The sequence below is a fragment of the Myxine glutinosa genome, chromosome 12, assembly GCF_964187855.1.
Source record: "Myxine glutinosa chromosome 12, kmMyxGlut1.1, whole genome shotgun sequence".
NCBI classification, from domain to species: domain Eukaryota; kingdom Metazoa; phylum Chordata; class Myxini; order Myxiniformes; family Myxinidae; genus Myxine; species Myxine glutinosa.
The window spans coordinates 63,580,504-63,607,833 of NC_136272.1; the positions used below are offsets into that span (position 1 = coordinate 63,580,504).

Below are 27,330 nucleotides of genomic sequence, written 5' to 3' on the forward strand. Positions count from 1 at the left end.
CCCCGGGCTTCCTCCCTTTCAGTTTCGTGTTAAACAGCAGGAAACGGTTTCGTTGGTGGTTTTAAAAATAAAATCTTAATTGGTGGGTTTCAAAAGTTCGCGAAGAAAAACGTCACTTTAGCGGCAGGAAGCCAACCTTGTGGCTTTGTGGGGTATATAAATGTTATTTACCCAACCCTTGTGGGGTATATAGATTGCAGTAGATCTTTGCTCAGTTCTGCAAGCAAAACTTACCTCACGGATGTCGGGATTCTTCCAAATTTCTTTGTTTAATGTTATAAGCATCATGAACGACTACTTAAAAAGCTAAACATACGCGTTTGTGGTTTATAGTATTTTACAAGCCCGGCTACGCCGCTGTTAGACTTTCGGTCTTGTTTTCTCTGTCCAAGATCATAGAAGAGCGAGGTGATTGAGAGTAAAAGGCAACAAACTGACATTGGGGTAACAATTGGACACCAAGTAAGGCAATGAATGAATATGAAGAGAGGAAGAGAGGAGGGGATGAAATGCAGTAAGGGGTTTGTCTTAGATAGGATTAATGTTGGTAGAAAAGATTACAGGTAGGGATGGGGTCGGGGTGACATGGCATGGTGGCGCACCTTCCACTTGAAGCCCGAGACAGGTCCGAGGGCTCGGAGAGCAGAGGCTAGACCAGATGAGAGCTGGTAAAACGGAGGCCACCAACATGTCTGTGATGTGAGAGCATCAGGCCTTGTACTTTGACCTCGTTGCGAGAAATGGCAATAACACTGAATGTGTCAGATTACACAGGATCCAGGAGAGACAGATGTGATTCGTGCTTAAGACGTAATTTGCATTAAATTGGATCGACCAATTGGAGAGAGATCTTCAAATGCAACTCCGAAGGGGGAGTGAGGGCATCAGTAATATGTGTTGAGGTCGACATTGTTGTTCAAGGCACCGCCATTGTTGATTTTTTATTCTTGACATAAATCATTGCCATTGTCTAAAGACATTGAGCAATTCCTGTTATTCGGGAAACGTGGAGGTGCCGTAGCCTCGTAAAGGTTCCGGTTGTTGATTGCCTATCGTTGTGCACGTGTGTCCCAGATGTTCTTCTGGGGCAGTGGACGAGTGCCATCCATGGAAGCGATTGAGCCACTCACCATACGCTCCCGCTGGTACATTTACGCCATCCACGGATATTTCTGCGAGGTCATGTTCACAGCAGCTTGGGAGTTTGTCGTGAACAAGAATTGGAAATTCCCAGGAGTCACCAGTGTGTGGGCTTTATTCATCTATGGCACCTCGATCCTGGTGCAGGAGAAGATGTACCTGTCTCTCCGCGGTCGCTGCAACATCCTCGCAAGGTGCATCATCTACACGCTCTGGACGTACTGCTGGGAATTCTTGACGGGCTTGGTTTTGCGACAATTCAATGCTTGTCCATGGGACTACTCGGAGTTCCATTACAACTTCATGGGTCTTGTGACCCTGGAGTATGCACTGCCTTGGTTTTGCGGCTGCTTCCTTGTGGAGACCATGGTCATCCGGAACACGCTTCGTCTGCGCTTTGATGAATTTGGCGAGCCAGTTGGCTGCCATCGCATCAAAGCAGCTTGAGTCCGATTTCTTGGTCCTTGTTTTTTTTTCTTTTGACTGGATCTCTGTCTTTCTGTCTCGGTATTATTTTTGTACCTTATTCATTTGTTTATTCTTCATTTGTCTCTACTTATTCCCCCTTTCACAGCATTTTAATTTTGTCCATCACCTTGCGTTGTCACTCTCTTTCTCCCCCATCTCCCACAATGCATATTTGTTGTTGTTGTTGTTGTTGTTGTTTCATGCATCTGGCTGGGACAGTGCAATGTCAACCTTAACTACGATGACCTCTGCATCTTGCAAGCTCTTTTGTCACCTGATGGCTCTTTTTAAATGCCTGTCTGTCAAGGTTCATGGAAGAGCAGACAGAGCTGCTCTCAAAGAAAGGACCAAAACTGAAGGGAGGTGGAGGCCTGCATATTACCTGCTGGCGGGTGTGGCGGAAAGACCCATTTATTAGACGGTTGGATGATGAGCGGAGAGTCTTGTATCGATTCATATGTCCTGCATCGCTGTTTAATTTGCATTTCCTTCTTAGTTTAATTGATCGGTTGAACTGGCGCAACTTTCTTAACTCTCGTTGCTTTTCCTCCTCGTGTTTTCAGGCGTTCACTCACCGGACATGGGGATAGCGGCGTGCAGAGTAAAACTGCATCCTCGAGGTGCGATCGGAAACAAGGGGAGGGTATCGTTTGGAAGTTCATGTTTGTCGTGTCATCAAGTTGCGTCTGTTACCCAGCTTACCTGGGCTGCGTTTTTGTGAGTTATTGATGAGGTTGTGTCATCATGCTTAGTATTCCATGCTGAGGAGCAAATTTTTGGATGCGAGGTTTACTTCTGCTTTTGGATGCTTAGGTTGTGATGAGCGCTGCACCATGGTCCACCCTTTTGGTGCACGGGCAGCGTTCGGAGCCCAGGCCTCGGTGGCAAGGGCATTCAAAATAGGCCCGGGATAAAGATAAGCGTGGATATATTTGTCACAAATGGCTTGATGCCACCCAAAGCCACCTCAAGCTTTTAACCGAAAGAGCGGGAGAAGTGACGTTCCCTGTCATTGCAGTATTTGTTCCAAAGCTCACTTTATCCCCATTATAATTATACGTTGACACCACAATGTGGGAAGTCTGAATACACGATTCGTGCACAGTTCTCACTTTATGAGCGAATTCATTTTCTCCTTGCCATTTCTTCCAATGTCTGCAGAGTATGTCGTCTGGCTCTCTGGCAACCTTTCAAAGGTTGAACGTAGCACTTGGTGTTGTCTATTTATTAATTCATGGATTATTTTCCTTTTTTTACATTATAAATGTGCGTTTTGCATCGAAAGATTGAAGGCGTGTGCTTGAACAGACATCTGAAGGAGAAACTGGAGATTATAGTGGGACCTTGAAGTGTATCTTTTTGTTGTGAGATTTAAATGTATAAACTGAACCAGCAGAGGAGCATGCTATCATTTGTACCGCTGCGTGCGCTCCACTACTGACCCCTAACCGTTGTATCCGTGCAAGCATGTGTTGGCACTGCTGTCGGTTAAAAAAAAAAAAATTATTGTTCTTTTTGAATATATATTTTTGGGATACAACTTGAAGTTGGAATCCTGCACCATTGTATTAATTTATTCGTTTTGATGTTGTTTTATTTTTTGCACGAAGCAAGATTGCATAATGTTGATTTGAAGAATCATTTCTACATATTGCATACCTATAATAGTGGGTTTTGACTCCCATCCTCCGCCATCTACATATTGCATACCTAAAATGGTTGGTTTTGATTCCCTCTTCCACCATCTACATATTGCATACCTATAATGGTGGGTTTTGACTCCCATCCTCCGCCATCTACATATTGCATACCTAAAATGGTTGGTTTTGATTCCCTCCTCCGCCACCTACATATTGCATACCTATAATGGTGGGTTTTGACTCCCATCCTCCGCCATCTACATATTGCACACCTAAAATGGTTGGTTTTGATTCCCATCCTCCGCCATCTACATATTGCATACCTAAAATGATTGGTTTTGATTGCCTCCTCCGCCATCTACATATTGCATACCTATAATGGTGGGTTTTGATTCCCTCCTCTGCCATCGACATATTGCATACCTAAAATGATTGGTTTTGATTCCCTCCTCCACCATCTACATATTGCATACCTAAAATGATTGGTTTTGATTGCCTCCTCCGCCATCTACATATTGCATACCTATAATGGTGGGTTTTGATTCCCTCCTCCGCCATCGACATATTGCATACCTAAAATGGTTGGTTTTGATTCCCTCCTCCACCATCTACATATTGCATACCTAAAATGGTGGGTTTTGACTCGCTCCTTTGCCATCTACATATTGCATACCTAAAATGGTGGGTTTTGACTCGCTCCTCCGCAATCTAAATATTGCATACCTATAATGGTGGGTTTTGACTCGCTCCTCCGCAATCTAAATATTGCATACCTAAAATGGTGGGTTTTGACTTGCTCCTCCGCAATCTAAATATTGCATACCTATAATGGTGGGTTTTGACTCCCTTCCTCCGCCATCTACATATTACATACCTAAAATAATCGGTTTTGACTCTCTCCTCTGCCATCTACATATTGCACACCTAAAATGGTGGGTTTTGACTACCTCCTCCACCATCTACATATTGCATACCTAAAGTGGTGGGTTTTGACTCCCTCTTTCACCATCTACATATTGCATACCTATAATGGTGGGTTTTGACTCCCATCCTCCACCATCTACATATTGCATACCTAAAATGGTTGGTTTTGATTCCCTCCTCCGCCACCTACATATTGCATACCTATAATGGTGGGTTTTGACTCCCATCCTCCGCCATCTACATATTGCATACCTAAAATGGTTGGTTTTGATTCCCTCCTCCACCATCTACATATTGCATACCTAAAATGATTGGTTTTGATTGCCTCCTCCGCCATCTACATATTGCATACCTATAATGGTGGGTTTTGATTCCCTCCTCCGCCATCGACATATTGCATACCTAAAATGGTTGGTTTTGATTCCCTCCTCCACCATCTACATATTGCATACCTAAAATGGTGGGTTTTGACTCGCTCCTTTGCCATCTACATATTGCATACCTAAAATGGTGGGTTTTGACTCGCTCCTCCGCAATCTAAATATTGCATACCTATAATGGTGGGTTTTGACTCGCTCCTCCGCAATCTAAATATTGCATACCTAAAATGGTGGGTTTTGACTTGCTCCTCCGCAATCTAAATATTGCATACCTATAATGGTGGGTTTTGACTCCCTTCCTCCGCCATCTACATATTACATACCTAAAATAATCGGTTTTGACTCTCTCCTCTGCCATCTACATATTGCACACCTAAAATGGTGGGTTTTGACTACCTCCTCCACCATCTACATATTGCATACCTAAAGTGGTGGGTTTTGACTCCCTCTTTCACCATCTACATATTGCATACCTATAATGGTGGGTTTTGACTCCCATCCTCCACCATCTACATATTGCATACCTAAAATGGTGGGTTTTGACTCGCTCTTCCACCATCTACATATTGCATACCTAAAATGGTGGGTTTTGACTCCCTCCTCCACCATCCTCTCCTTCCCCACTCCTCTATCCACAGTACCTACATTTCATCTTCTCTCCTATTTGTCCCCCTTCTCTTTCCCTTTTAACTTTATTTTACTCCCTAACACACAAAATTTGAACCATCATGCCTGCACACTCCCCCACTTCCGTAATATGTAGATTTGCCATCACCTGATGGATGGATGGATGGCTGGGCGAGATTAATTTGCCGTTGGATGAAATTGTCATCGATTGAAAGCTGCTTCGTGCACTTGTTCCGAGCTGTTCGTCGTTTTATTTAATTATTTGTTATATCAGCTTTGCATTGTAATTGACCGGGGCTGCCCCGCGCCAATTGTGTTCGTTGGCGTTGCCAAAAAAAAGCAACCATGGAGATTTTGGATCCTGATCCTGATGGATCCTGATTCAGCCAAGTAGGTCCACGGTGCGTGCAGTTCCGTCGTGGTGTGGTGGCGCGCCAGGCTGCTTGAGGAGCGCTAACGATATTTGATGGCACTTTGTTCCGAGGGAGAGTCATCGGGGATGCGGCATGGTTAGCTTATTCATTATCCGTAAATGTTTTGTATTCCCTGGGCATGGCTATTGTAATCCTTTTAAGTTGATTTGATTCACCCCAACCTGAACTTGCTCAGTCGACCAAGTTCACATCACCTTTTTGTATTTATCTTTGAACCGCTCGGTGTTTCTTCCCCAGAAATTGCTTCCGGAACGCTAAGTGCACGAAACGTGACGACTCCATTTAGGAAGGTAGAGCAAAGTGAAATTCTGTAAAAGCTCATTTCTCAGGAACTGAAAGGTATTGTTGATTTCAGTGTACAAAGTTAAGTACTCGGAAGGTGAGGAATGTTTCTCCTCTTCTGAGATTCCACGCCGTTTCAGCCTCAATGATGTCTTGCCAGCAATTGGACAAATTTGAACAGATTTTGCTGTTGAATGAACGGCCCATGGTTTTCCCAGGCATTTTATAGTGAAAACAAAACTGGAACATTTAAACTGCCTAGATAAGTTGACAAAGTGGGAATATTATGACGTCTTGACATTTTGTTTTATTTTGCTGAAACAATCCTTTCATTTGATTTGATGGTATTGGTAATATCACAAGTGCTGTTTGGAAGGGGTTGGCAGCATGGTCTAGCGGTACAATCACTCGCCTCTGAATTGTCCAGTCTGGGTGTGAATGTCGACCCAGGTACAGGGTGTTTCAAAAAGATTGATACAACTTTGACTTCCTGCCATTTCTTTGTTTTCTGACCTACACCGTTTTCCTTTTCAGGGTTTGGTGGTGTTATCGTGGTATTTGTTCCCTGGGATTTCTAGCTCCGTAGCTCAACTAGGCCATTGACAGTGGAGCAGAAGACAAATGTGGTGGCTCTGTGTTATGAGTCTAAATCAACAACCACAACAACATTTTCTGGGGGGCAGCACCACCTGAGGAGATCATTGAGAGGTACCTGAAAGGACCTAAGTAAGGTCACATGCTTCTGCACCTTCAATGCCAGATGGGGAATGCTAGGGCCTTACTGGTTTGAGAATGACAACAGCAGGACGGTGACGATCAACGGTGAGCGCTACCATTATAGGTGTGCTCCAGAAGTTCCATAATCTGGCCCAAAAGGTCACCCCAAACCAGCTCAGCATGACCTGGTTTATGCAGGATGGTGCATCCCCACATACAGCAGGTGACGCCATCACTTTCCTGCCGCAGCTCATCAGAAACTGCCTCGTTGCCCTGGGTACCGCTCTGTCTACGTCAAACGAAGACTGCCACACTGGATGATCTGAAGCAGGAGGTGCCAGACCACCTCCAGGCAGTGCCACATGAGACCTACAGGAAAGTTGGACAGAAATTTGGAATCAGGATCAATGCCTGTCTGAACCGTGGAGGGGCACACATCGAGAACGTCAATTACACAGATTTTGCGTAAATGCCAATTTCAGACCTCGGGCTCTCACTAACTCTAGCAGTGAGTTACTGCAATAGCGATCAGTGATAGAAAATACCATGTCATGAGCTTTCAAGAAATGTTTGGTTCACGTTCCTGAGGTTTCTGTTTCTTTGTAAATAAACGTTTAAAGTTGTATCATTCTTTTTGAAACACCCTGTACAAATGTCATCCTGGTGTTTCACATACAGGGCGAGGTATCGATGTGTGTGTCGTCCCTCGGACGGACGTTAAGCCGTAGGACACGTCTGCCAGCAATGGTTGTTCGTGAACGTTGAAGATCCCACGGTGTCTTTTGTGAAGAATTGGTGAGTTATTGCCAGCACCCTGTACAAACTCCAAATTCCTACCCTGACTGACTGAACTGAAAGCCTGGTGTTGGCTTAGCAGTTAGGGTGCCGGCTTGGGATCCTAGGATCCTGGGTTCGAATCCCGGTCGATCGCTGAATTAATACCAGGGGGGTTGACTCAGCCTGTCATCCTTCCGAGGTCGGCAAATTGAGTACCAGCTCGCTGGTAATTCCCTGTGTATTGCAAGAGGTGACTAACAGGGTTGGCGGCAGGAAGGGCATCCGGCCGTAAAACATTGCTTCAAAAAAAGGGGACCAAGGTGCCCGAAAAAGGCCAACCCCTGCTCTGCAGGGAAAAATGGCCTCGAAAGGTGGTTCATTTTTCATTCACTGATCTCTGAGAAGCTAATGTCAAACTACCCACAGCTAACCCTTGCCAAGAGAGTGCTTCGGCATTACCATCTCTGTCAAGAATGATGGTACATTGAGGATGAGAATGATGAGGATGTGTTTGGAGAGACAACACACTCGACTCGATGCAGACTTGTGCAGCTTATTTTTCTTTTTTAATTTCTACCTTTTCAAATAGGAAGTTGTTTAATCACACACGTGTGGAAAGCATGTCGTGGTGTATTTTTTAATCTAATTTTCTTCCTGCATTTTTGTACATTATAATTCAGAATGTGAATGTGTGTAGTTGGGTTGCTATCTATGTATGTCCGATCAGGCTACCTTCATCGAGCGTCTGACATTTCCGTGCACATGGATTTGCTGCAGGTGCGTTGATAACTGAAGAAACCTCTTGGGAAACTTGGCATTCCCAGAGGGTTTATTTAGTTGTGCGTAAATCACGTTGGAAACGTTGCGTCGTGTGTGATCAATGTCCACTAGGCCAAGGCAACTGCATCATCTGGTCCAGCTGTGTTAAAACATGGCTATTTATTTATTTATTTATTTGGAAAGGCGTGAGAGTCGTTTGACTGCTGCAGGTACCATTGTAGGTACTTACATTTCAAGCGTGGAGTCGCTGAATAAAATGTGCTTCCGCCCTTGCTGCGCGACAGTAGCTCTCGACTCGTGCTTCTTCATTCCAGTGGTTTTGTTGCACCGTCATTCCCACATTGGTATGACTAGCTCAGGTACGACTTGTGCTTAGGTACACAATTTCTAGCACTGTCATTTGGATTGCACGTCCGATGTTCCGAATCCGATATAGTTGTGCGTGTCCGGGTCGGAGGACCAGACGCACAACCCAACTTGCGCTGCTCGTTTGTCCGGGTCGATCATGTCGAGGCCAATGACAGATATTGAGGAGATGACCAACTTTGATCACGTCGAGTGGAACTATGGCATGACTCCCCCTCTCCCCCCTCCTTATTTTGTTTTGCCACCTGTGTAATCGGAACAGACATTCAAATTGTTGGCGGTGTGACCTGAGAAATGATTCCTATTAATTGATTGGGTGTTTTTCAGTACATTTTTTATTGGACGATGATGATGTGATGGCGTTTTGCTTCTCCAAGGAATGTCATCGGATGTTTCTGAGTTTTCTATGTCATGCCTGGGCAAATCGACCTGTGTGCAATTCGCAGCTGATGTTCTTTGTCAGGGTTTTGACATAAAGCTGTGGTTTCTGTTGTTCTCCATGAGTGACATTTTAATCAAAAATTAAATATCGTTCCAATGGAACTCTCTCTCGTCTCAGCCTTCTGTCTCTATTTTGTGCAACACGTCATCGGATGAATCTTTTTATTAAATATTCAATATCACACAAGGGCCAGTTATGAAACGACTGGGGTGTAGACGTCCATTTTTACACTACATTGTCCTTTTGTGTATCGTGCTCGTGTTTCAAGATGTTTTCTCATCCAAACGTTGAGAACGGTGTGATAACCAACGTGGGAAAGGAGGTGAAGTGACGTTTCGGGAATGAGCCCTTCAGTGCAAGAGATCTCACTACACGTAGACTACTACTACTACTACTACTACCACCACCACCACCACCACTACAACTACTAATACTACTACCACCACCACCACCACCACCACCACTACTACCACTACTACTACTACTACTACCCCTGTGCTGTCTTTCCCTCGTGGTCCCCCTGTGCTGTCTTTCCCTCGCGGTCCCCCTGTCGTGTCTTTCCCTCGCGGTCCCCCTGTCGTGTCTTTCCCTCGCGGTCCCCCTGTGCTGTCTTTCCCTCGCGGTCCCCCTGTGCTGTCTTTCCCTCGCGGTCCCCCTGTGCTGTCTTTCCCTCGCGGTCCCCCTGTGCTGTCTTTCCCTCGCGGTCCCCCTGTGCTGTCTTTCCCTCGCGGTCCCCCTGTGCTGTCTTTCCCTCGCGGTCCCCCTGTGCTGTCTTTCCCTCGCGGTCCCCCTGTGCTGTCTTTCCCTCGCGGTCCCCCTGTGCTGTCTTTCCCTCGCGGTCCCCCTGTGCTGTCTTTCCCTCGCGGTCCCCCTGTGCTGTCTTTCCCTCGCGGTCCCCCTGTGCTGTCTTTCCCTCGCGGTCCCCCTGTGCTGTCTTTCCCTCGCGGTCCCCCTGTGCTGTCTTTCCCTCGCGGTCCCCCTGTGCTGTCTTTCCCTCGCGGTCCCCCTGTGCTGTCTTTCCCTCGCGGTCCCCCTGTGCTGTCTTTCCCTCGCGGTCCCCCTGTGCTGTCTTTCCCTCGCGGTCCCCCTGTGCTGTCTTTCCCTCGCGGTCCCCCTGTGCTGTCTTTCCCTCGCGGTCCCCCTGTGCTGTCTTTCCCTCGCGGTCCCCCTGTGCTGTCTTTCCCTCGCGGTCCCCCTGTGCTGTCTTTCCCTCGCGGTCCCCCTGTGCTGTCTTTCCCTCACGGTCCCCCTGTGCTGTCTTTCCCTCGCGGTCCCCCTGTGCTGTCTTTCCCTCGCGGTCCCCCTGTGCTGTCTTTCCCTCGTGGTCCCCCTGTGCTGTCTTTCCCTCACGGTCCCCCTGTGCTGTCTTTCCCTCGCGGTTGTCAGCTCTTTCACGAGCCTCGATTCAGTATACAAAAAAAAACAAAAAAACGACTACTACTACTACAGCTACGACTACTACTACTACTACTACTACTACTACTACTACTACTACTACAGCTACTACAGCTACTACTACTACTACTACTACTACTACTGCTACAGATACTGCTACTACTACTGTTACAACAACCATACTTTAACAGCCACCATTATTCCCACCTTGTTGGGTCAGCTGGGGGACGTTTTTGGCCAAAGTCTTTGACGAACCATATTGCTCGACCTGACATTCGGCTGAAGGTAACAGGAATTTGGAATTGAGCCAGGGTGTGGGCTACAACTCTTTCTGTTCATGGGATATTTGTCCAACGACAACCATTGCTGGCGGACAGGTCCTCCGGCTTCATGTCCGCCTGCATAGACAGCTCAGAGGTAGTTCTGCACACCTCCATAAGCTATCCTGTCATTCCATCGATGCGTGTAACAATATAAATGTACGAGCAGGGACCCATGGAACATGTGCACAATGTAAAATGTGACAGTCCTCAACGCCTCCCCCCACCTCCCAAACCCCAAGTCCTCACCTTCCAGCTCCCAAACTCTACCACGTCAATCCCATCCCAACTCTGTCCCATCTTTGCTCTCCACCCTCAAACCCTCCTCCCCACCTCAAGGCACCAATTCCTGCCTCACTTAAAGCCTTTAGATTCCCACCTTCCTCCCCTCCTCCTCCCCCCCCCCCCCCCACAAAGCCTCAAACTCCCCCTCCCAACCCCAAACCTGTCCTCCCCTCCTCATCCTCCACCCCCTCCCCCATGCTCATAAAGGCAAATTTTTATCATTACATATCTCTTCACTACCTCATAAAAATATCAGAATATTTAACACGTCTCCTCCTGTTATGCTATTACCGACTTCACAGAAACCACGATCGAAACAGCAACAGCATGGCTCCTACATGTCATGGCCAATCACAATCAGCTGTCCCACTCATAATCTCATGAGATATGCAGAAACCGCATGTAATTGCAAATCCTGAGTGACCATGAGCAGCCCAATTGTGCCAGTAAAGCACCCTAAACTAATCATCTCCCTGATATATATATATATATATATATATACATCCTCCTCCCTCCCCCCTCCCCCCCCCCCCAAGCATCATCAGCCTCCCCATCACGCATATATATATACTCCTCCCCCCCCCCCCCAAGCCCTCTCCCTCCCACAGATCTCCCGATGTCCCTGTTCTCTGCTGTTGTACTCTCTCCCCATCTTGTCTCCCGCTCCCATTATTGTGTTTTGTGTGTCCGTTGTTTTTTGTTTTTTTGATGTTGGCTCTTTCACGAGCCTCGGATCTTGAATACAAAAAAAAAAATCCTAAAAAGTAAATAATGACGGATGTTTTCTTTCACAATCTCACAAGATTCCCAGAATTCATCAGACAAAGGCCTTTATAATGACAAAGGTTTGTGGTCCCTGGTCGAGTCCTTTAAGATAAAATATTCAGAAATAATGAAGGGCCCACATAACCGCAGTTCAAGCCCCGCTTTAAAGAATACCACATACTGTAGTTATTTGGTGGTGTATAGACACAGCCTGCTGCCTCGACCACCGAGGCCTATACCTCGGCTACTGCGGCCTTCACAAGGCCAGTGGCGCCTATTGGCTCCAACCGTTCGATATTCGATGATCCTTTTACCAGTCGCTTTGGTCGTTTTACACCGAAAGGAAAACGTATAGGGAGGGCATGGCGATTGTGAATAAGACAACTCGAACAGTCTTTGGTTTCGCATGGTGTCCATATGATTTTCTTTTCAGGTTGAAATTGTGGGTGGAGTCAGGTGAACTCTCCAACCAATGGGTGGAACGAGGACAGGCCCACGTGTTCTTTGACAGTACAGTATAGATATAGTGCTATATATCGTATTTGACCCTATCTCTCAATGGTGAAGAATCACTTCAAAAATTCTTGTATCCACTGTTGATTGGTGGACAGACAACATGCCACCCAATAATCTCACCTGAACTCAGGTGACAGGTGAGCATCGCTCGGCCTCGGCCGTTTATTCCTGATACGTGAAACGTCACGTAACCCATGCCTACAGAAAACAGACTTTTTGGAACACCGCCCACATTTTCCATCAAATCATCCTGTAACTTTGGTTTTAAAACAATTATCCAGGGGTAGACGCTCTTATGTTGAAAGTTTTGTGTCATGTTGGTTGTGGAGAAAACAAATTTAAAGGTGTGGGTCTCGGCCGACGTTCCGCAGCATGGTCAAGGATGCTTATGGACGCTTGTTACTGGTATAATTTTTAGCCGCGTCGCAGACGCTGCCCATAGAGTGCCCTCTGCTGTTGTTGTTGTTGTTCTTGTTCTTGCAGAGAAGACAAAACCTCAAAGCTCCACCCATTCTGGGAACCACAGCTCCACCCATTGTGGGAGAGGCTTCATATAAACAAATATCCACCATTTTATTAACTCGCATAGCTTTGAGGCCTGTTTTGTAGGCCCGTGGTGTCTTCCTCTCTCACACAGTTTTATTTCAAATCAAATTCGATATAGCATTTCATTTTTCACAGTCGCTAACATAGTTTTAGACTCGGTTGAAAAAAAACGGGAAGAAAATCCGATGAAAGTTGCCCTTTATAGAACGAAATGAATTCTCAAAGGCCTGTAACTTCAAGTCCATTGAGATATATTTTGTTTAAATCGCGGCATGGTCAGTCATACACCGCCCGAAATAACACGGGAAAATGCCGAGATATATTTAAAATTCGTCCATTTGATGACAATCGTCACGATGAAATATTTAATTTATACGTCGTCACAATAATGTGGAGAGAGGAGCATAGCTTCGTTCACGTGTCGCCACACACGGGAAATTGCCGAGATATATATTTTTAATCGCGGCATGGTCAGTCATACACCGCCTGAAATAACAGACGGGAAAATGCCGAGATATATTAAAAATTCGTCGCCACACACGGGAAATTGCCGAGATATATTTTCACTTTGCACAAAAATAACATCAAGTAATCGAATCAATAGGAATGTCCTGTGCCTATAACATCGACGTTATAGGCACAGCTGCATCTAGGCATTGTGTAACATCGACGCGGCTTTTGTTTTAATTAAAACTTTTTGTACTTGTTATATTTAGTACAGGCACATTATATGTTCTGATACCTACATCTTATACTCTGTTACAGAGCGTCAGGGCTGCCGAAGCAGTTTCTTGGCAAGGGTTACATTGAGTGGTTTGCCATTGCCTTCCCAGCAGTAGTTCGGGCAGGAATCTGGCCATTTGGCGATAACTTGCTGACTCTGCACAAAGGACAAAGGACACTATAGACCTCCACCAACCAGGATCTTTAACCTCCACCAACTAATGTTGGAAGACGGGACGCCCAGTTTAACGTCCACCTGAGGGACGGCACACACATTAATGAATCGCCCTGCCTGTGAAACACCGGGATGACATTTTGTAGCTCGTTCCAGGTTCAAACCCAAGCAATGCAGGTTAGAGGCAGGTGTGCATACATCCTGCCAGGCATACTTTACATATCGTTTGTTTATATGTATCTATAATAATAAAAAGGTGTGTGTGTGCCTCCTCCATAACTCCAAAACCATGAAACCAGCAGCCCCAAACTTTGCATTCACACAAAGGGAACTCCACGGGACTGCATGAATGGAAACTGGATGTTTGCGTGTGTTTAAACACCCCATTTTTGAAGATAATTTAGTGTGTGCTCATCAAAAAACAAACAAAAGAAGCCGTACCAAAATGGTGGCGCACCATCTTGGTCAGCCCTCTGTCACATCGCCAGGTTCTTAAGCCGCCATTTTGTTTGACCTGCTCGAAAATGCTTTGCCTTGGAAATACGATGACCTCTCACGGACTAATCTTGTGTGTATATATATATCTATATTATAATAGCCGTAGATGATTCTGTCTGTCTGTCTGTCTGTGTATCTGTTGGGTGTCTGTCTGGGGTGTGGCTTACTCGGTTTGCAGAGTAGCTCCACCCATAGCTCCACCCATTCTGGGAGAGGCTTCATATAATTATAAACAAATATCCACCATTTTATTAACTCGCATAGCTTTGAGGCCTGTTTTATAGGCCCGTGGTGTCTTGCTCTCTCTCCCAGTTTTATTTCAAATCAAATTCGATATATCATTTCATTTTTCACAGTCGCTAACATAGTTTTAGACTCGGTTGAAAAAAAAACGGGAAGAAAATCCGATGAAAGTTGCCGTTTATAGAACGAAATGAATTCTCAAACGCCTGTAACTTCAAGGCCATTGAGTCTCTCTCACGCCTTTATCTCCAATCTAACTCACCATATGATTTCATTTTTATCGATGGTTTTAGACTCGGTGTCAGCAATAATTGAGAACATTCCACACACGCGGGCAAATGCAGAGATATATTTTTAAAAATCGCGTCATGGTGTATCATACACCGCCCAACATGACACCTACGGCAACGTGTCGATATATATTAAAAATTCGCTTTTGCTTTTCCGTTAAGATATATTGCTTTTTCGTTTGATGACAGTCACAAAAACGTCAACAATGATGCCGACATATATTTCTTCGTTTTTATTTCATTCAACATTATTATCCGGAAGTAAAATATGTTTCAGGAAATTAGCGAGAGATATTTCTTCGTTTTTTAAAATTAGTTATGTGCGCATACACTTTAAATAGGTTTATTTGAAATCTTTAATTTTCCACAATATAATTTACTTGCCATTTATCATTTGATGATTACGAGACACTTCCTCTTGAGGATCGTGACAATTCATGCGCTGCGTGGAAACTTCTATTTCCAAAATGAATGAGACGATCGATGAAGAACGCAGACTTGAACAGGATGCAGCAAGAAAACGAATGAGACGGGCGAACGTGTCCATCGACGAACGTCAATGCAAACTTGCGGGGTCACCCGTGGGAATCCCACGGGCATGGATGTGTGTGACATTTCGACATATTGAGTTAGATGCTGCACATTCATTTTTACAAAATGGTTACTGGCAAGTCATCAGATCCAGAAATGGTGTAATGAACACAATTTATTTACGCGCAAGCACGAAAGCAAGACGGGCCGATTTCCGATTCCGACGGGCGAGACGGGCCGATTTGGAGCAAGAAAAAGAACGAGACGGGAGAAAAACGAGAGAAACGAGATGGGGAAAGCCGATTGGAGAGGCGAGTGAGGAGTGATTGGAGAGGCGAGTGAGGAGCTATTGGAGAGGCGTGAGGAGCGATTGGAGGGGAGTGTGAGGTGCGATTGGAGAGGAGTGTGAGGCACGATTGGAGAGGAGTGTGAGGCGCGATTGGAGAGGTGTGTGAGGCATGATTGGAGAGGAGTGTGAGGCGCGATTGGAGAGGAGTGTGAGGCGCGATTGGAGAGGAGTGTGAGGCGCGATTGGAGAGGAGTGTGAGGCGCGATTGGAGAGGTGTGTGGCGCGATTGGAGAGGAGTGTGAGGCACGATTGGAGAGGAGTGTGAGGCGCGATTGGAGAGGAGTGTGAGGCACGATTGGAGAGGAGTGTGAGGCGCGATTGGAGAGGAGTGATTGGAGGGGAGTGTGAGGCGCGATTGGAGAGGAGTGTGAGGTGCGATTGGAGAGTGTGGGGCATGATTGGAGAGGAGTGTGAGGCGCGATTGGAGAGGAGTGTGAGGCGTGATTGGAGAGGCGTGTGAGGGATTGGAGAGGAGAGGCGTGTGAGGGATTGGAGAGGAGAGGAGTGCTAGGTGGAGAGAGGAGTGTCAGGTGGAGACAGGAGAGTGTCAGGTGGAGAGGAGTGAGGGGTCACATATTATGTGAAATAAATCAATTGTGTTCATTACACCATTTCTGGATCTGATGACTTGCCAGTAACCATTTTGTAAAAATGAATGTGCAGCATCTAACTCAATATGTCGAAATGTCACACACATCCATGCCCGTGGGATTCCCACGGGTGACCCTGCTAGTACTAGTATATAAGACCCGTCGTTTTGCTGATGGAAATACCAATATTTGCTGCGATGGCTAATCTATGGGGGAAGAAAAAAAAAAAGGATTCCTGGGAGATCCTGGTCTCCGTACAGGGATAATCAACGTCTCGTGTTGGCATTTGCAGTTTTCACACGTGTGTCCTTGTACCCATTAAAAAAAAAAAACCGGGAAATGTGCAGCATCACAATGTGCATTTGGCTCACAAACCCCCGGGAGTTACCCGAATCCACCGTAGTTGGATTTATTGAAATCCGTTCTTCAGTTATAACACAACAAACAGACAGACACGGCTCCTTTTATTATATTGTTGTGGATCCCGGTTCTGTCGACGTACTAAGGAGGGGGGGGGGGGGGGGCTGGGTGAAGTCCTCATTTCCCCAAAGACACTGGATCCACGGGGTCATCGATCACAACTAAACTCGCGGTCGATGGGTTGTTAAGCAACTTCAAATGCCAATCCCCTAACCACGGGTGAAGGGTTATTGGTCACTACCCAAATACCTTCGAGACCACGTGGTTAGAAAGACCGGGAAATGAACCCCCCTTCTCGCGATTTCACACCTTATTCCAATCGAGTGCGCCGAGTGGTTTTATTGCGCTGGTGTGAATCACGGTAAAGCTGCGTGATTTATGAACCTAATCAGAGTCAAATTCGGTTCGGACTGTGCTGGGCCAATGGGGGAAAAGACGTACATGAACAGGTTGAAAGGAAACGAAATGTACACTTTTATTTATTATTTACAGAACAAGAACGAGAGGCGGGCTTATCAATTCTTACCTGTCTAAATCCCAACAGGCGCCTTGCTCACACACACGGGGGATGAACCACACAGGTCAACTCATACCGAGCAATGTGCGGCCACGGACTTGGGTTCGCCAGTTTTCTTGCGCAGCTCCCGGGCCGTTTAGGACACGCCGCTTGCAGAAGGACGATTCATCGCAGGAAGGATGAACCGGCACGTCGGACAGCCAGCTTGAATGACCACGACGAGAGGGCAGCGAGAGAGAGCAGAGATAACTCGAAGTGCAATGGGCACCAGTTTATATTGGGGCGAAAGGCTTTCGAGAATGTTCTACGGCCTCTCATTGGCCAAAGTTTGCTAGTGAAGTTTGCTGGGGAAGTCCAGACCTGATTGGTTGTTTGCGTTTCCACGATCTCTCATTGGTTGTTTGTGTGTCCACAATCTCTCATTGGTTACCTGCTAGTGACGTGGGCGGTTCTTTTAGCCATGCCTACCACAGTCACGATTGATCACGTGGACTGTGGTTGCAGCCACGCCTCCTTGCACATGAATCAACGTCTTCCTTCAACTATACAAAGGTTTGAAATCCTGCCGAAACTCAACGCATATCTGCTTAATTACTACACAATGGGAAGGGAGCTAATCTTTACATTTACTAAGAAATAGCTGACTAATGCAGGCTACATGTTGTGTAATTAACTAGGGGGGGTGGGGGGGGGGGGGGTGTTCTTTATTGCAAAACCACAACAATATTGTTACGGGTCGCGGACAAGATGTTACTTTGGGCCGAGCGGATGGTCAACCGCGACCGTTACAGGATCCCCGATTAGCCCGACTCCCCCAAACATTGACCAAATCGCGCCACAGGTATTCAATTTGGAAACCTCTAAAGCGACCGAAAGAGAAGGAAGAGAGGAGGAAGACAGAGTACAGAGGAAGAACAGATTTATTATACACACACAATAGGGTGGTGCTCAAAATAATTTTTTTTAAATATTTACTTGGACATGGCTTTATGTTGTTCCTTTTGTTCCAAAATGAAAAGACACCAAATATGAAAGCAATCTGATTTTATTTAGGGGTGCCACATCAGCCTTCAAACTAAAGGTGTCTACAAAACTTTTCTATATATGGATCGAAAGCAAATTCAGAAGTTTGTTTTATGAAAATCCACCCTCCACTCACTTTCTTTGTATTCTAGCAAACACAAGTTACAATAGCTGCACAAATAACACTATATTGCTATGAAAACTCAAATTCAATGATAACAATCCAAATGTTCAGTTCATAAAATGAAGAGACACCATATCACATAATATTAAAAAACCCAAATATAATGAGAAATGTAACTCCTATTTCTGGGCCTGTTTCACCACTGTTGCCTTCTTGGCATCGGGGTACATCTTCCTGTGAGCAGCAACAACTTGGAGCAGAGCTTGCTTTTGCTCTTCATCCTTTGTAAGGAGCTTATTGTAGTCTTGTATCAATGCGACACCCCTTTCTGCCCTGTCGTTCACCACGACTAAGCCACTGGCGGCTTTCTTTGCTTCCTGAAAGCTGGTTTCTTGCTCCCATGAACCAGGATCCTTGTCCATCCAATCAGTTGTGGTCCCTAGGATGCTGAAGAAATCCTTGGTGTGTTTTGTTATGAGGCCAGCGATTGACAGGGCGGTTCCTCGTTTGATAGCTGGTCTCTTTGGAGAGGGGTTTTCACCGTCATTTTTCAATGCTTCAATCATATTGATCTTGCTTTCTTTGTCAATTCTGGTGTCAAAGAATGCAAATGCCACTAGTACTGGGCTCATGTACCACGTGTGGCGGCCAAGTGCCTTCAAGGCTGCCTGAGCCATCTTCTGATTGATTTGTTCAAACTTTTCCAACTTCTTGAAGAGGTTAATGTCATTCAGGGGAGCCTCAGTAGCTTGTGGAGCCCGAAACCAAGCCTGTACATACACAAGGCAGACAAAAATGTTGAAGGCTCGGAGTTCTCTCGCCTCTCCAAGTGTCAAGTGGAACTCTGACCGAAACATGAACACCTGTAGTGAATATAGTGCTTTTGCCATCCATCTGGCTCTGTACATTGCTCCTGGAGCCATGATCCGGATTCCACGAGGTGGGATTCCTCCCATGTAGATGACAGTCAGTTCTAGGGGTTCACGATAATCATCTCGTGGCTGCTGATCTTTCAAACACACAAGAACGTTTTTGCTTCCAACACAGTGTCTACAGATCCCATTGAAGCCTTCCTCTCTGAGAATTGATCGTGAAGAAACTTCCTGTCCTCGGGGTTGGTGATTATGGCCTCCGAATCTGCATGCCTAAGATCAAACGTCTTCTCCAAGGAGGCCTTGAAGGATGCTTCCTTTTTCTCTTGGGTCGCACCACCCCGCTTTGCACCTTTTTGGAGGCTCCTCCATTCTTCATATAGCCTCTCCAAACGATGGATGCAGTGCTGCTTCGTCGTTGTAGGTAGGTGAGCTTTTTCCCAGAACTTCACAACCTCTTCAATGGTGAGGGTTGCACTCTCCCGGGCAGTGCGATTCTCCTTCTTCAGGTGATGGAAAAACAGGACAAGAGATTAATGCACAGTCGGGAGCTTGGCACATTTGATGGCATCTCCAGAAGTGGACCCAATGAGATACACATTATCCTGAGCCCGAGTTTTCAATGAAACACTGGTACTAGCACATGCCATATCTGCAAAATAAGCAAGAATGTGGGTAAAATCCTGTTAATTCTTACTCCACAGGGTCACTCTCTACAAAAGAGCCACAGTCAATAAGTTAGGCCTACATATTACACACTAAAAAAGCGTACCCCTGACCCCGGGAACCTGTACAAAACATGCATGAAAATTGCCCAGATAGTGATCATAGGAAGTCTCAAAACTGTATGTATAATATTGTTACAGACGCGGTTGTGGATGTTAGTTTACCGAGCGGTTTGGTATGGCCGCGTCTGCACAGTTTACCCGATTATACTCGAACGTTGGCCGAGTCGCGCTACGCTAAATCAATTGAGGAAAAGGACACAACGGCTGGGTTAAAATGACACGACACCAAGGGTACAGTTCTCAAGACCTCCGGAGGAGGTTATAATATATCGGAACGTTAGATTACACCGACCAGAGGTACAGCATAGTAAGGTGGGCACTTAAACACGGTCTTATATTAGCCCCGACAGACCACAGATAAACAGGACAAAACTGACTCACACAGGGATTGATGGCAAGGAGGGGCAGGTAGTTGATAGCTCAAGGTGCACCTTGGCTCAGGGGCAGTATCCACACGGTCTCTCTCAGCGTCAGCGTTGGAAGGTGACGTTCTTTCTCCAAGCTGGGGGCGCATCTGACGTCACGTCCGGTAAGTGGCTGCGTATATCCGGCGGGGAGTGACACGCCCTCGGCTCGTTAGCTCCGCCCCAGATGGAATCGGCCCGTTGCTTCTTATTGGGTGCGGGGGTTACCAGGCTCCGCCCTTGACGAGGAGCTGACAGCCAGCCCCTTCGTGGTAACCCCGTGGGCGCACATGGCAATGGCGGCTAACCAAGCCGGTGTGAGGACGCACACTCCCCGCACCGCGGCCGCGCCGCCCCCGCTGTGGTTGTAGTTGTTGTTGTTGTTATTGTTTCATGGGGAAGATGGGAGGAGGTATGGGGAGGTCCTAAACTCACTACTGGTGCCATACAATCACATTCTGGTGCAACGAAGAGTCAGAATTAATGGAAACGAGTCCTTAACTGACATAGACTAAGAATAACTAGCAAGATGTCCGAAAGTTGTCTACGTGAGATGCGGTGGACCTGGGCACGACATTTAATGGGGGAAGAAGGGGAAGGTCGGTTCTACAGAGTGTTGTTTACAGACAATGGGACTAGGGAATGGGGGATTGGGGATAGTTGGGGAGTATTGGGGAAATAGGGGAATATTTACAAGCGGATATGGAGGCCAAATCCCATATCCGCAACATTGCACCCTTCTCTACCCTCGGGGCGTCCCGACCCGATAAATTTTTACCTATTTTAGTGTGGCACTCAGATGTAGTTCCCTCTACTATTAACTCTACCCTGAGTGCGACAGTTTTACAGATATTCACAAATGAGTAAATATGTCCCCCTGCGACGTTGCACCCTTCTCCTCACAGAAACACACCCACAGGATAACCAAATCGCGGAAAGAATTCGCAAACTAAACATACAGCCGGTAGGGAGCATTATTTACATAAGACTACGCTGATATTTACACTACGATCCAGGACCTGTTTTTGGAGGAACACATGCAGATGTTATGCATAGAGAGAGCACGCATGCCAGCATCGATACACCAACCCACGAGTGCTCTGTGGCCTTACGGCCTTTAATAATGTGCAGAGCACCCCTTCCAAGCACCAAAAGCACCACCCCAAGCACCAATCGGTGCAGTCACCATTGTTCATTAAAATAAAAACAACAACCCCTAACCCTGCAGGTGTCTCTTGCTCTTCGTGTGGTGCACTTGGCCTTCTTGCTTCCCTAGAAATAAAGAAAGGCGCCAACCGCGTCCATTTCTTTATTGTGGCCGTCAAGGGGGCCAACTATTAGTGGTTCACCTGTTTGGCATAGGTGCCACGTTGACCCAGAGGTCCATCAATGGGTGGTGCTTGGCCGCAAAAGAACTGCGGTCCATTGTGGGTGGCCACCAAAATTGCGGTCCATATGGTGTATCGATCCAGGCAGCAAGCAGCGAAAGTGCAGGCCCACAACTGCGGAGCCAGCACCTCTCTCTCCTCTCTCTCTGCCCCAAAGCCAGATCCTCGGAGGTGGGAGACAAAAGAAGAAGACAAGTGAGTAAGGTGGTAAGGGCGCAAAAGTGCACGCAATACAAGATGATGCACACTGGGGGCACATGGGAACCAGGTGAGACAGGTACGTTCCTACCGTACGCCCCCCCCCCTCCACCAGGTAACCTACATGGCCCCTCCCTTACCCCTTACTGCATCCACAAAACACAACACTACCCATAAACATCTACTTTACCAATCAACAAACGTCCCTACTGTCTTCCCCGTTCCTCCCATAAACCAAATTCGTCTTCTCTCCCTCCTAACCAATCAAATTTGCCATTTTCAACTCTCATCAAAATTTGCCATCTCCAACTCAACATCATAATTTGCTATCACCAATTCATCATCAGTCCCTCCTAGGGAGGGAGAGATGGAATCACCCCAATGTCTCATCCACGTCGTGATGCGTCTCACAAATCCACACAGCAATCCTTACTTCCTGCAACACAAAACAAAGAAAACACAGGTGTGGAGTCATCATCATCACCACAGGTAAGTGGCTGCGTATGGTGCGACAGGTTCATCAATCCTAACTATTTCCTAAATGACTTTAACAACTTTACATTACCCGGGGTCTTTCTTCTGCCAAACCATTGGCCCTCTTACACTATGGGTTCTAAAAACCAATTCCCATTGACCAAACTGTGGTGCTTTTCAATTTGGGGTCTCACTCCCCCGATTCATCTCTCGGTGCCCTCGCACAATTTCTGGGCTGTGGCGTGTACCTCTCCCAGCGGGTCTACCCACCTGCACACCTCCACCACTGCAGTTGCCTCCGAGCTTACCTGCTCCTTACCCTAACCTAACTACCTGGGGAAGGCCCTCTGGCGCTCTCCCCACTCGGTGCTCTCTCTGGCACTGGGCTACCCGGGTCCGTCCTCCGGATCCTCAGGCCCCACTGACACTAACGGCTCCCAGAGCCCACCTGCGGCCTCACCTGGCCGACATCCTCACAGTGGTGGAGTGCCCAACCAACTACACACACTAACAGGCTACACGCCCAGCCATTTCCACAACACTAATGCACCCATCCACAATACCATTCTGCAACCGCACCACAAATGCCAATATCCAACCACAATTTACCTATACCCTCTACCTAACACTTACACTACCCGCCCCGGGTACTCGTGAAAGGGGTCCACTCTTCCCCCATCCACACCTTCGCACCATGCACACCACTCCGTACCACTTACTCCAACTCTCTCCACACACCTGTACTTGCACACCTGTGCTCTCACTCTTGGTGCCGCCTGCACCCTTCTCTCCCCAAGCGCATTCGCGCTGATCCACACACTCACTACTCATACACTGCTCCACACACCTGTCCAGTTGCACACCTGTGCAATCACACCTGTTCAATTCTCACACACATGGCATCATCTCAGCTAACTACTCCCTTCTGAAACTTGCGCTTCCCAGTCGTCCCTTTAAACTATTGCGCTCCCACGTCATTATCATCCATACTAATCTACCTGCGTCCCCACTACAGGCATCAGTCACTAACTAAACTTAACGTCACCTAATGTCATCTTCGCTAGATCCCTATCAATATCCTAACCCACCCGGGCTAGTTTTCACTGCCATATACCCCATAAGCTATAGCTCCTTTGCCCCACATGGGAAGGGTGGCAGGGATGCCAACCTTACCCACCGGGCCCATCGCTCACTACCAATTTTGCACATCAAATTTCAACAAATCAAAAATTTGCCAATCACTACCCATCATCTGCCAATCATTACTGCCAATCCTTTGCCAATCATCAAATTTTGTTTTTCTCTAATTTCGGGGCCAAAACACCAACCTCATCACACAGTCTACTCACTAATGCCTCTCGGTGCGCCAATTCCTGTCCAAAGCCCGGCTTCGTAAAGCCAAGCCATGAATGCGGGTTGTTCTGTGCCAGCGGCTGGATGCGTCCGGCATTCGGTGCAGGGAAGGAGGTTTACCCGGGCCGAGGTCCCACGCACCTTCTCGGCACGGAGCCATCCCATGGCTCGATCTCGACCTGCCGGAATGCCTCAATAAAAAGTGGTCGCCATGACGACCCTTCCTATCCAGCCGCCCGCTCCGCCTAGTGGAGCACGGACGCGGCCGTTCAAAGCGAGGCCCAGCACGCACCGAGGGCCCGATTCGGCTAAAAGTCGCTCTAACCTCTAAACCGGTTACCGTCGATGCTTCACCTGGACGCTTACACCCCGCAGCCCGTTCCTTGCTCACACATCCAGCCGTTTCCATGCTCCTCGTACCTTTCCTTACACACCCAGGTACACCCATTCCACTCACAGCCTTGGTCACACACCTGACCACCGAACACTTTGGCACACATTCGTTGGTCGCACACCTCACCAACACACCTCTTCGCGCCCCCTCCTCTGTCACCTCCTCTGTGACAATCACAGGTGTGCTCTCATTCGCACACCCAACCACGTGCCTCACTACCAATTCCAGCGTGCATTACCACTCACGCTCTACCATTCCAGGTGTGCATCCTCGCTCACCTGTCACAACCAACTCACGCTCCTTGTCACTCTCACTACTCTCACCTCCATTCTTGACGGCGCACTCACCCCTTATGCACCCGTCCGTTACACACCTCTCTCTCGTCACACCCTCTGTAACACTCACCACACCGCGCTTCCATGTGCTCCCTCGCACACGCGCTTCGACCGACTCACTCTTGCCAGCACCCTCACTCCTTGGCACGCACTTTTTCCTCACACACCCCAGAGTCGGACTTTCTCACACACCTCCTTTTTCGCATACCAGACCTGTCGCACACTTCACCAACGGCCTCTCACGAACACCCGGGTCCATCTCGACCCCCAAGCTTCTTAAATCCCCTGGCGCATCATACGCACGACCATATTGGTCACCACTTACACCGGGTCCTCTTTCTCTTCGCTTCTCCTCCATCACCTGCGAATCCCTCATCCGGTTAATGAGCACATCATCACGATCCGAACACAGACTTTGGACCAATTCTTTTACTTCCTCCTTTATCTCTTTCTTATCCTCTCTCCGTCGCTTCTTAATTTCGCTCACCCCTTCTTCCACTTCTTCTAATTTCTGCTTCACCTCCTTCATCTCTTCGTGCGCCCCTTTAAGTTCTTCCTCTAACTCCACTTTATTTTTTTCTATGTGCTCCCGCACCTCCCGCTCTTTAACCTCCATCACCTCTACCACCTTGTCCATTTTCCTCGTCAGGTCCTCATGTACCGTCTGACACTCTTTTTTAATTACCCCTACGTCCTTTTTCATCTCCTTCTGTGTCGATTTTAAACCCTCTATTACCGCTGTGTTCTTCTTTACCTGGTCCCCCAACTCCTTTTGTCCCACTGTCAGTTGTGCTACTCCCAGCGTCAACTCCTCTATACCCCCTTGCAGTTTTACAGTCCCCTTTCTCACCTCCTTCTCCATGCGCTCCTTACAGTGCCTCACCTCCTCGCGCACTCCTCCGACCTCCTCACTCACCCCTCTTCTGATCTCCTCTCCCATCACTTGCATCTCCTGCCCAGATGCCACCCTCATCTGCTCCATTTCCTCCCTGTGAGCATCCAGTTTGGTTTCTACCCCCATTCTGACCCCCTCTATCTGCTGCCCCATTTGTTTAACTTCCCTTTCCGCTTGGTCCCTCATGTCCCTCAATTTGCCTTCCATACTGTTTTCTAACCCCTCTAACCCCTTTTGCATCCCTTCCATTTGATTCTCTTGAGCGGCCATTCTGTTTTCTACTCCCATTAACCCATGTTTTAATCCCTCACTGGTACCCCTCGCTTCGTCCCTCATTACCCCCATTTGGCCCTCCAATCGCTCACCCTGAGCATCCATCCGGTTCCCCATTTGTCCCATACTGCTTTTCAAACCTCTAATTTGTCTCCCAATTGCTCACTATTCTTTTCCATAAGGGCCGTCATTTGCATAAAAAAAAGGTTCAAATCCACCGGTGGCGCTACCACGGTCGCGGGCGTGGACGCCGTGGCCATCTGCGAGGCGCCATTTTGCGCGCCCGCTACTTCGTGCGTGACGGCGCTATTTTGCGAATCTGCTACCCTCACTGCTTCGCTCTCCTCTTGTCCCTCAATTTGGTCCTGGATCGACCCTACCTCACTCTCTACCGGAACCCAGCCGTCTTGGTCTGCCATAGCGCGACTTTCAAAATTCGGGTTTTTTTTTTTTTTTTTTAAACACAATCAAATTTCGCCGTTATAATTTCGAGCGCGGGAAACGCGCTCCGGATCGAATTCCACTTCCCAACACCAAAATGTTACCCTAATGGTACAATTGGTGTCCCAAAATTTGGGCCTAACTGAATTTAGTCCCAGGTCCGAATTCCACTCCTCGACACCAAATGTTACAGACGCGGTTGTGGATGTTAGTTTACCGAGCGGTTTGGTATGGCCGCGTCTGCACAGTTTACCCGATTATACTCGAACGTTGGCCGAGTCGCGCTACGCTAAATCAATTGAGGAAAAGGACACAACGGCTGGGTTAAAATGACACGACACCAAGGGTACAGTTCTCAAGACCTCCGGAGGAGGTTATAATATATCGGAACGTTAGATTACACCGACCAGAGGTACAGCATAGTAAGGTGGGCACTTAAACACGGTCTTATATTAGCCCCGACAGACCACAGATAAACAGGACAAAACTGACTCACACAGGGATTGATGGCAAGGAGGGGCAGGTAGTTGATAGCTCAAGGTGCACCTTGGCTCAGGGGCAGGATCCACACGGTCCGGTCCAGAGATGCGGGAGGTCTCTCTCAGCGTCAGCGTTGGAAGGTGACGTTCTTTCTCCAAGCTGGGGGCGCATCTGACGTCACGTCCGGTAAGTGGCTGCGTATATCCGGCGGGGAGTGACACGCCCTCGGCTCGTTAGCTCCGCCCCAGATGGAATCGGCCCGTTGCTTCTTATTGGGTGCGGGGGTTACCAGGCTCCGCCCTTGACGAGGAGCTGACAGCCAGCCCCTTCGTGGTAACCCCGTGGGCGCACATGGCAATGGCGGCTAACCAAGCCGGTGTGAGGACGCACACTCCCCGCACCGCGGCCGCGCCGCCCCCGCTGTGGTTGTAGTTGTTGTTGTTGTTATTGTTTCATGGGGAAGATGGGAGGAGGTATGGGGAGGTCCTAAACTCACTACTGGTGCCATACAATCACATTCTGGTGCAACGAAGAGTCAGAATTAATGGAAACGAGTCCTTAACTGACATAGACTAAGAATAACCAGCAAGATGTCCGAAAGTTGTCTACCTGAGATGCGGTGGACCTGGGCACGACATTTAATGGGGGAAGAAGGGGAAGGTCGGTTCTTCAGAGTGTTGTTTACAGACAATGGGACTAGGGAATGGGGGATTGGGGATAGTTGGGGAGTATTGGGGAAATAGGGGAA

The 27,330-nt window shown here is 47.6% G+C and overlaps 2 protein-coding genes across 5 annotated transcripts in view; one reads left to right on the plus strand and one right to left on the minus strand.

Annotated features, from left to right (window-relative positions):
* The first annotated feature begins 1,080 nt into the window (after positions 1-1,080).
* TMEM229B (transmembrane protein 229B) lies at positions 1,081-9,087 on the plus strand. Its single transcript, XM_078766892.1, has 2 exons — positions 1,081-2,228; positions 6,430-9,087. Exon 1 carries the CDS (start codon positions 1,108-1,110, stop codon positions 1,585-1,587), a length of 480 nt encoding a protein of 159 aa, XP_078623018.1. The 5' UTR covers positions 1,081-1,107; the 3' UTR covers positions 1,588-2,228; positions 6,430-9,087.
* Positions 9,088-18,169: 9,082 nt separating this feature from the next.
* The window catches only part of LOC144888543 (uncharacterized), a 45,521-nt gene continuing 36,360 nt past the window's right edge, over positions 18,170-27,330 (minus strand). For 3 of the 4 annotated variants that reach the window (XM_078766896.1, XM_078766893.1, XM_078766894.1), the window contains one exon: positions 18,170-19,662. In XM_078766896.1, coding sequence (XP_078623022.1) covers positions 18,467-19,243 — 777 coding nt within the window. In that variant the 5' untranslated portion in view covers positions 19,244-19,662 and the 3' untranslated portion in view covers positions 18,170-18,466. The remainder of the gene's footprint in view (positions 19,663-27,330) is intronic. The other variant, XM_078766895.1, reaches the window with a different exon arrangement.

Excerpts from the sequence above, each read along its gene's own strand:
- TMEM229B (XM_078766892.1), top strand. The coding sequence starts at position 1,108 with ATGGAAGCGATTGAGCCACTCACCATACGCTCCCGCTGGTACATTTAC.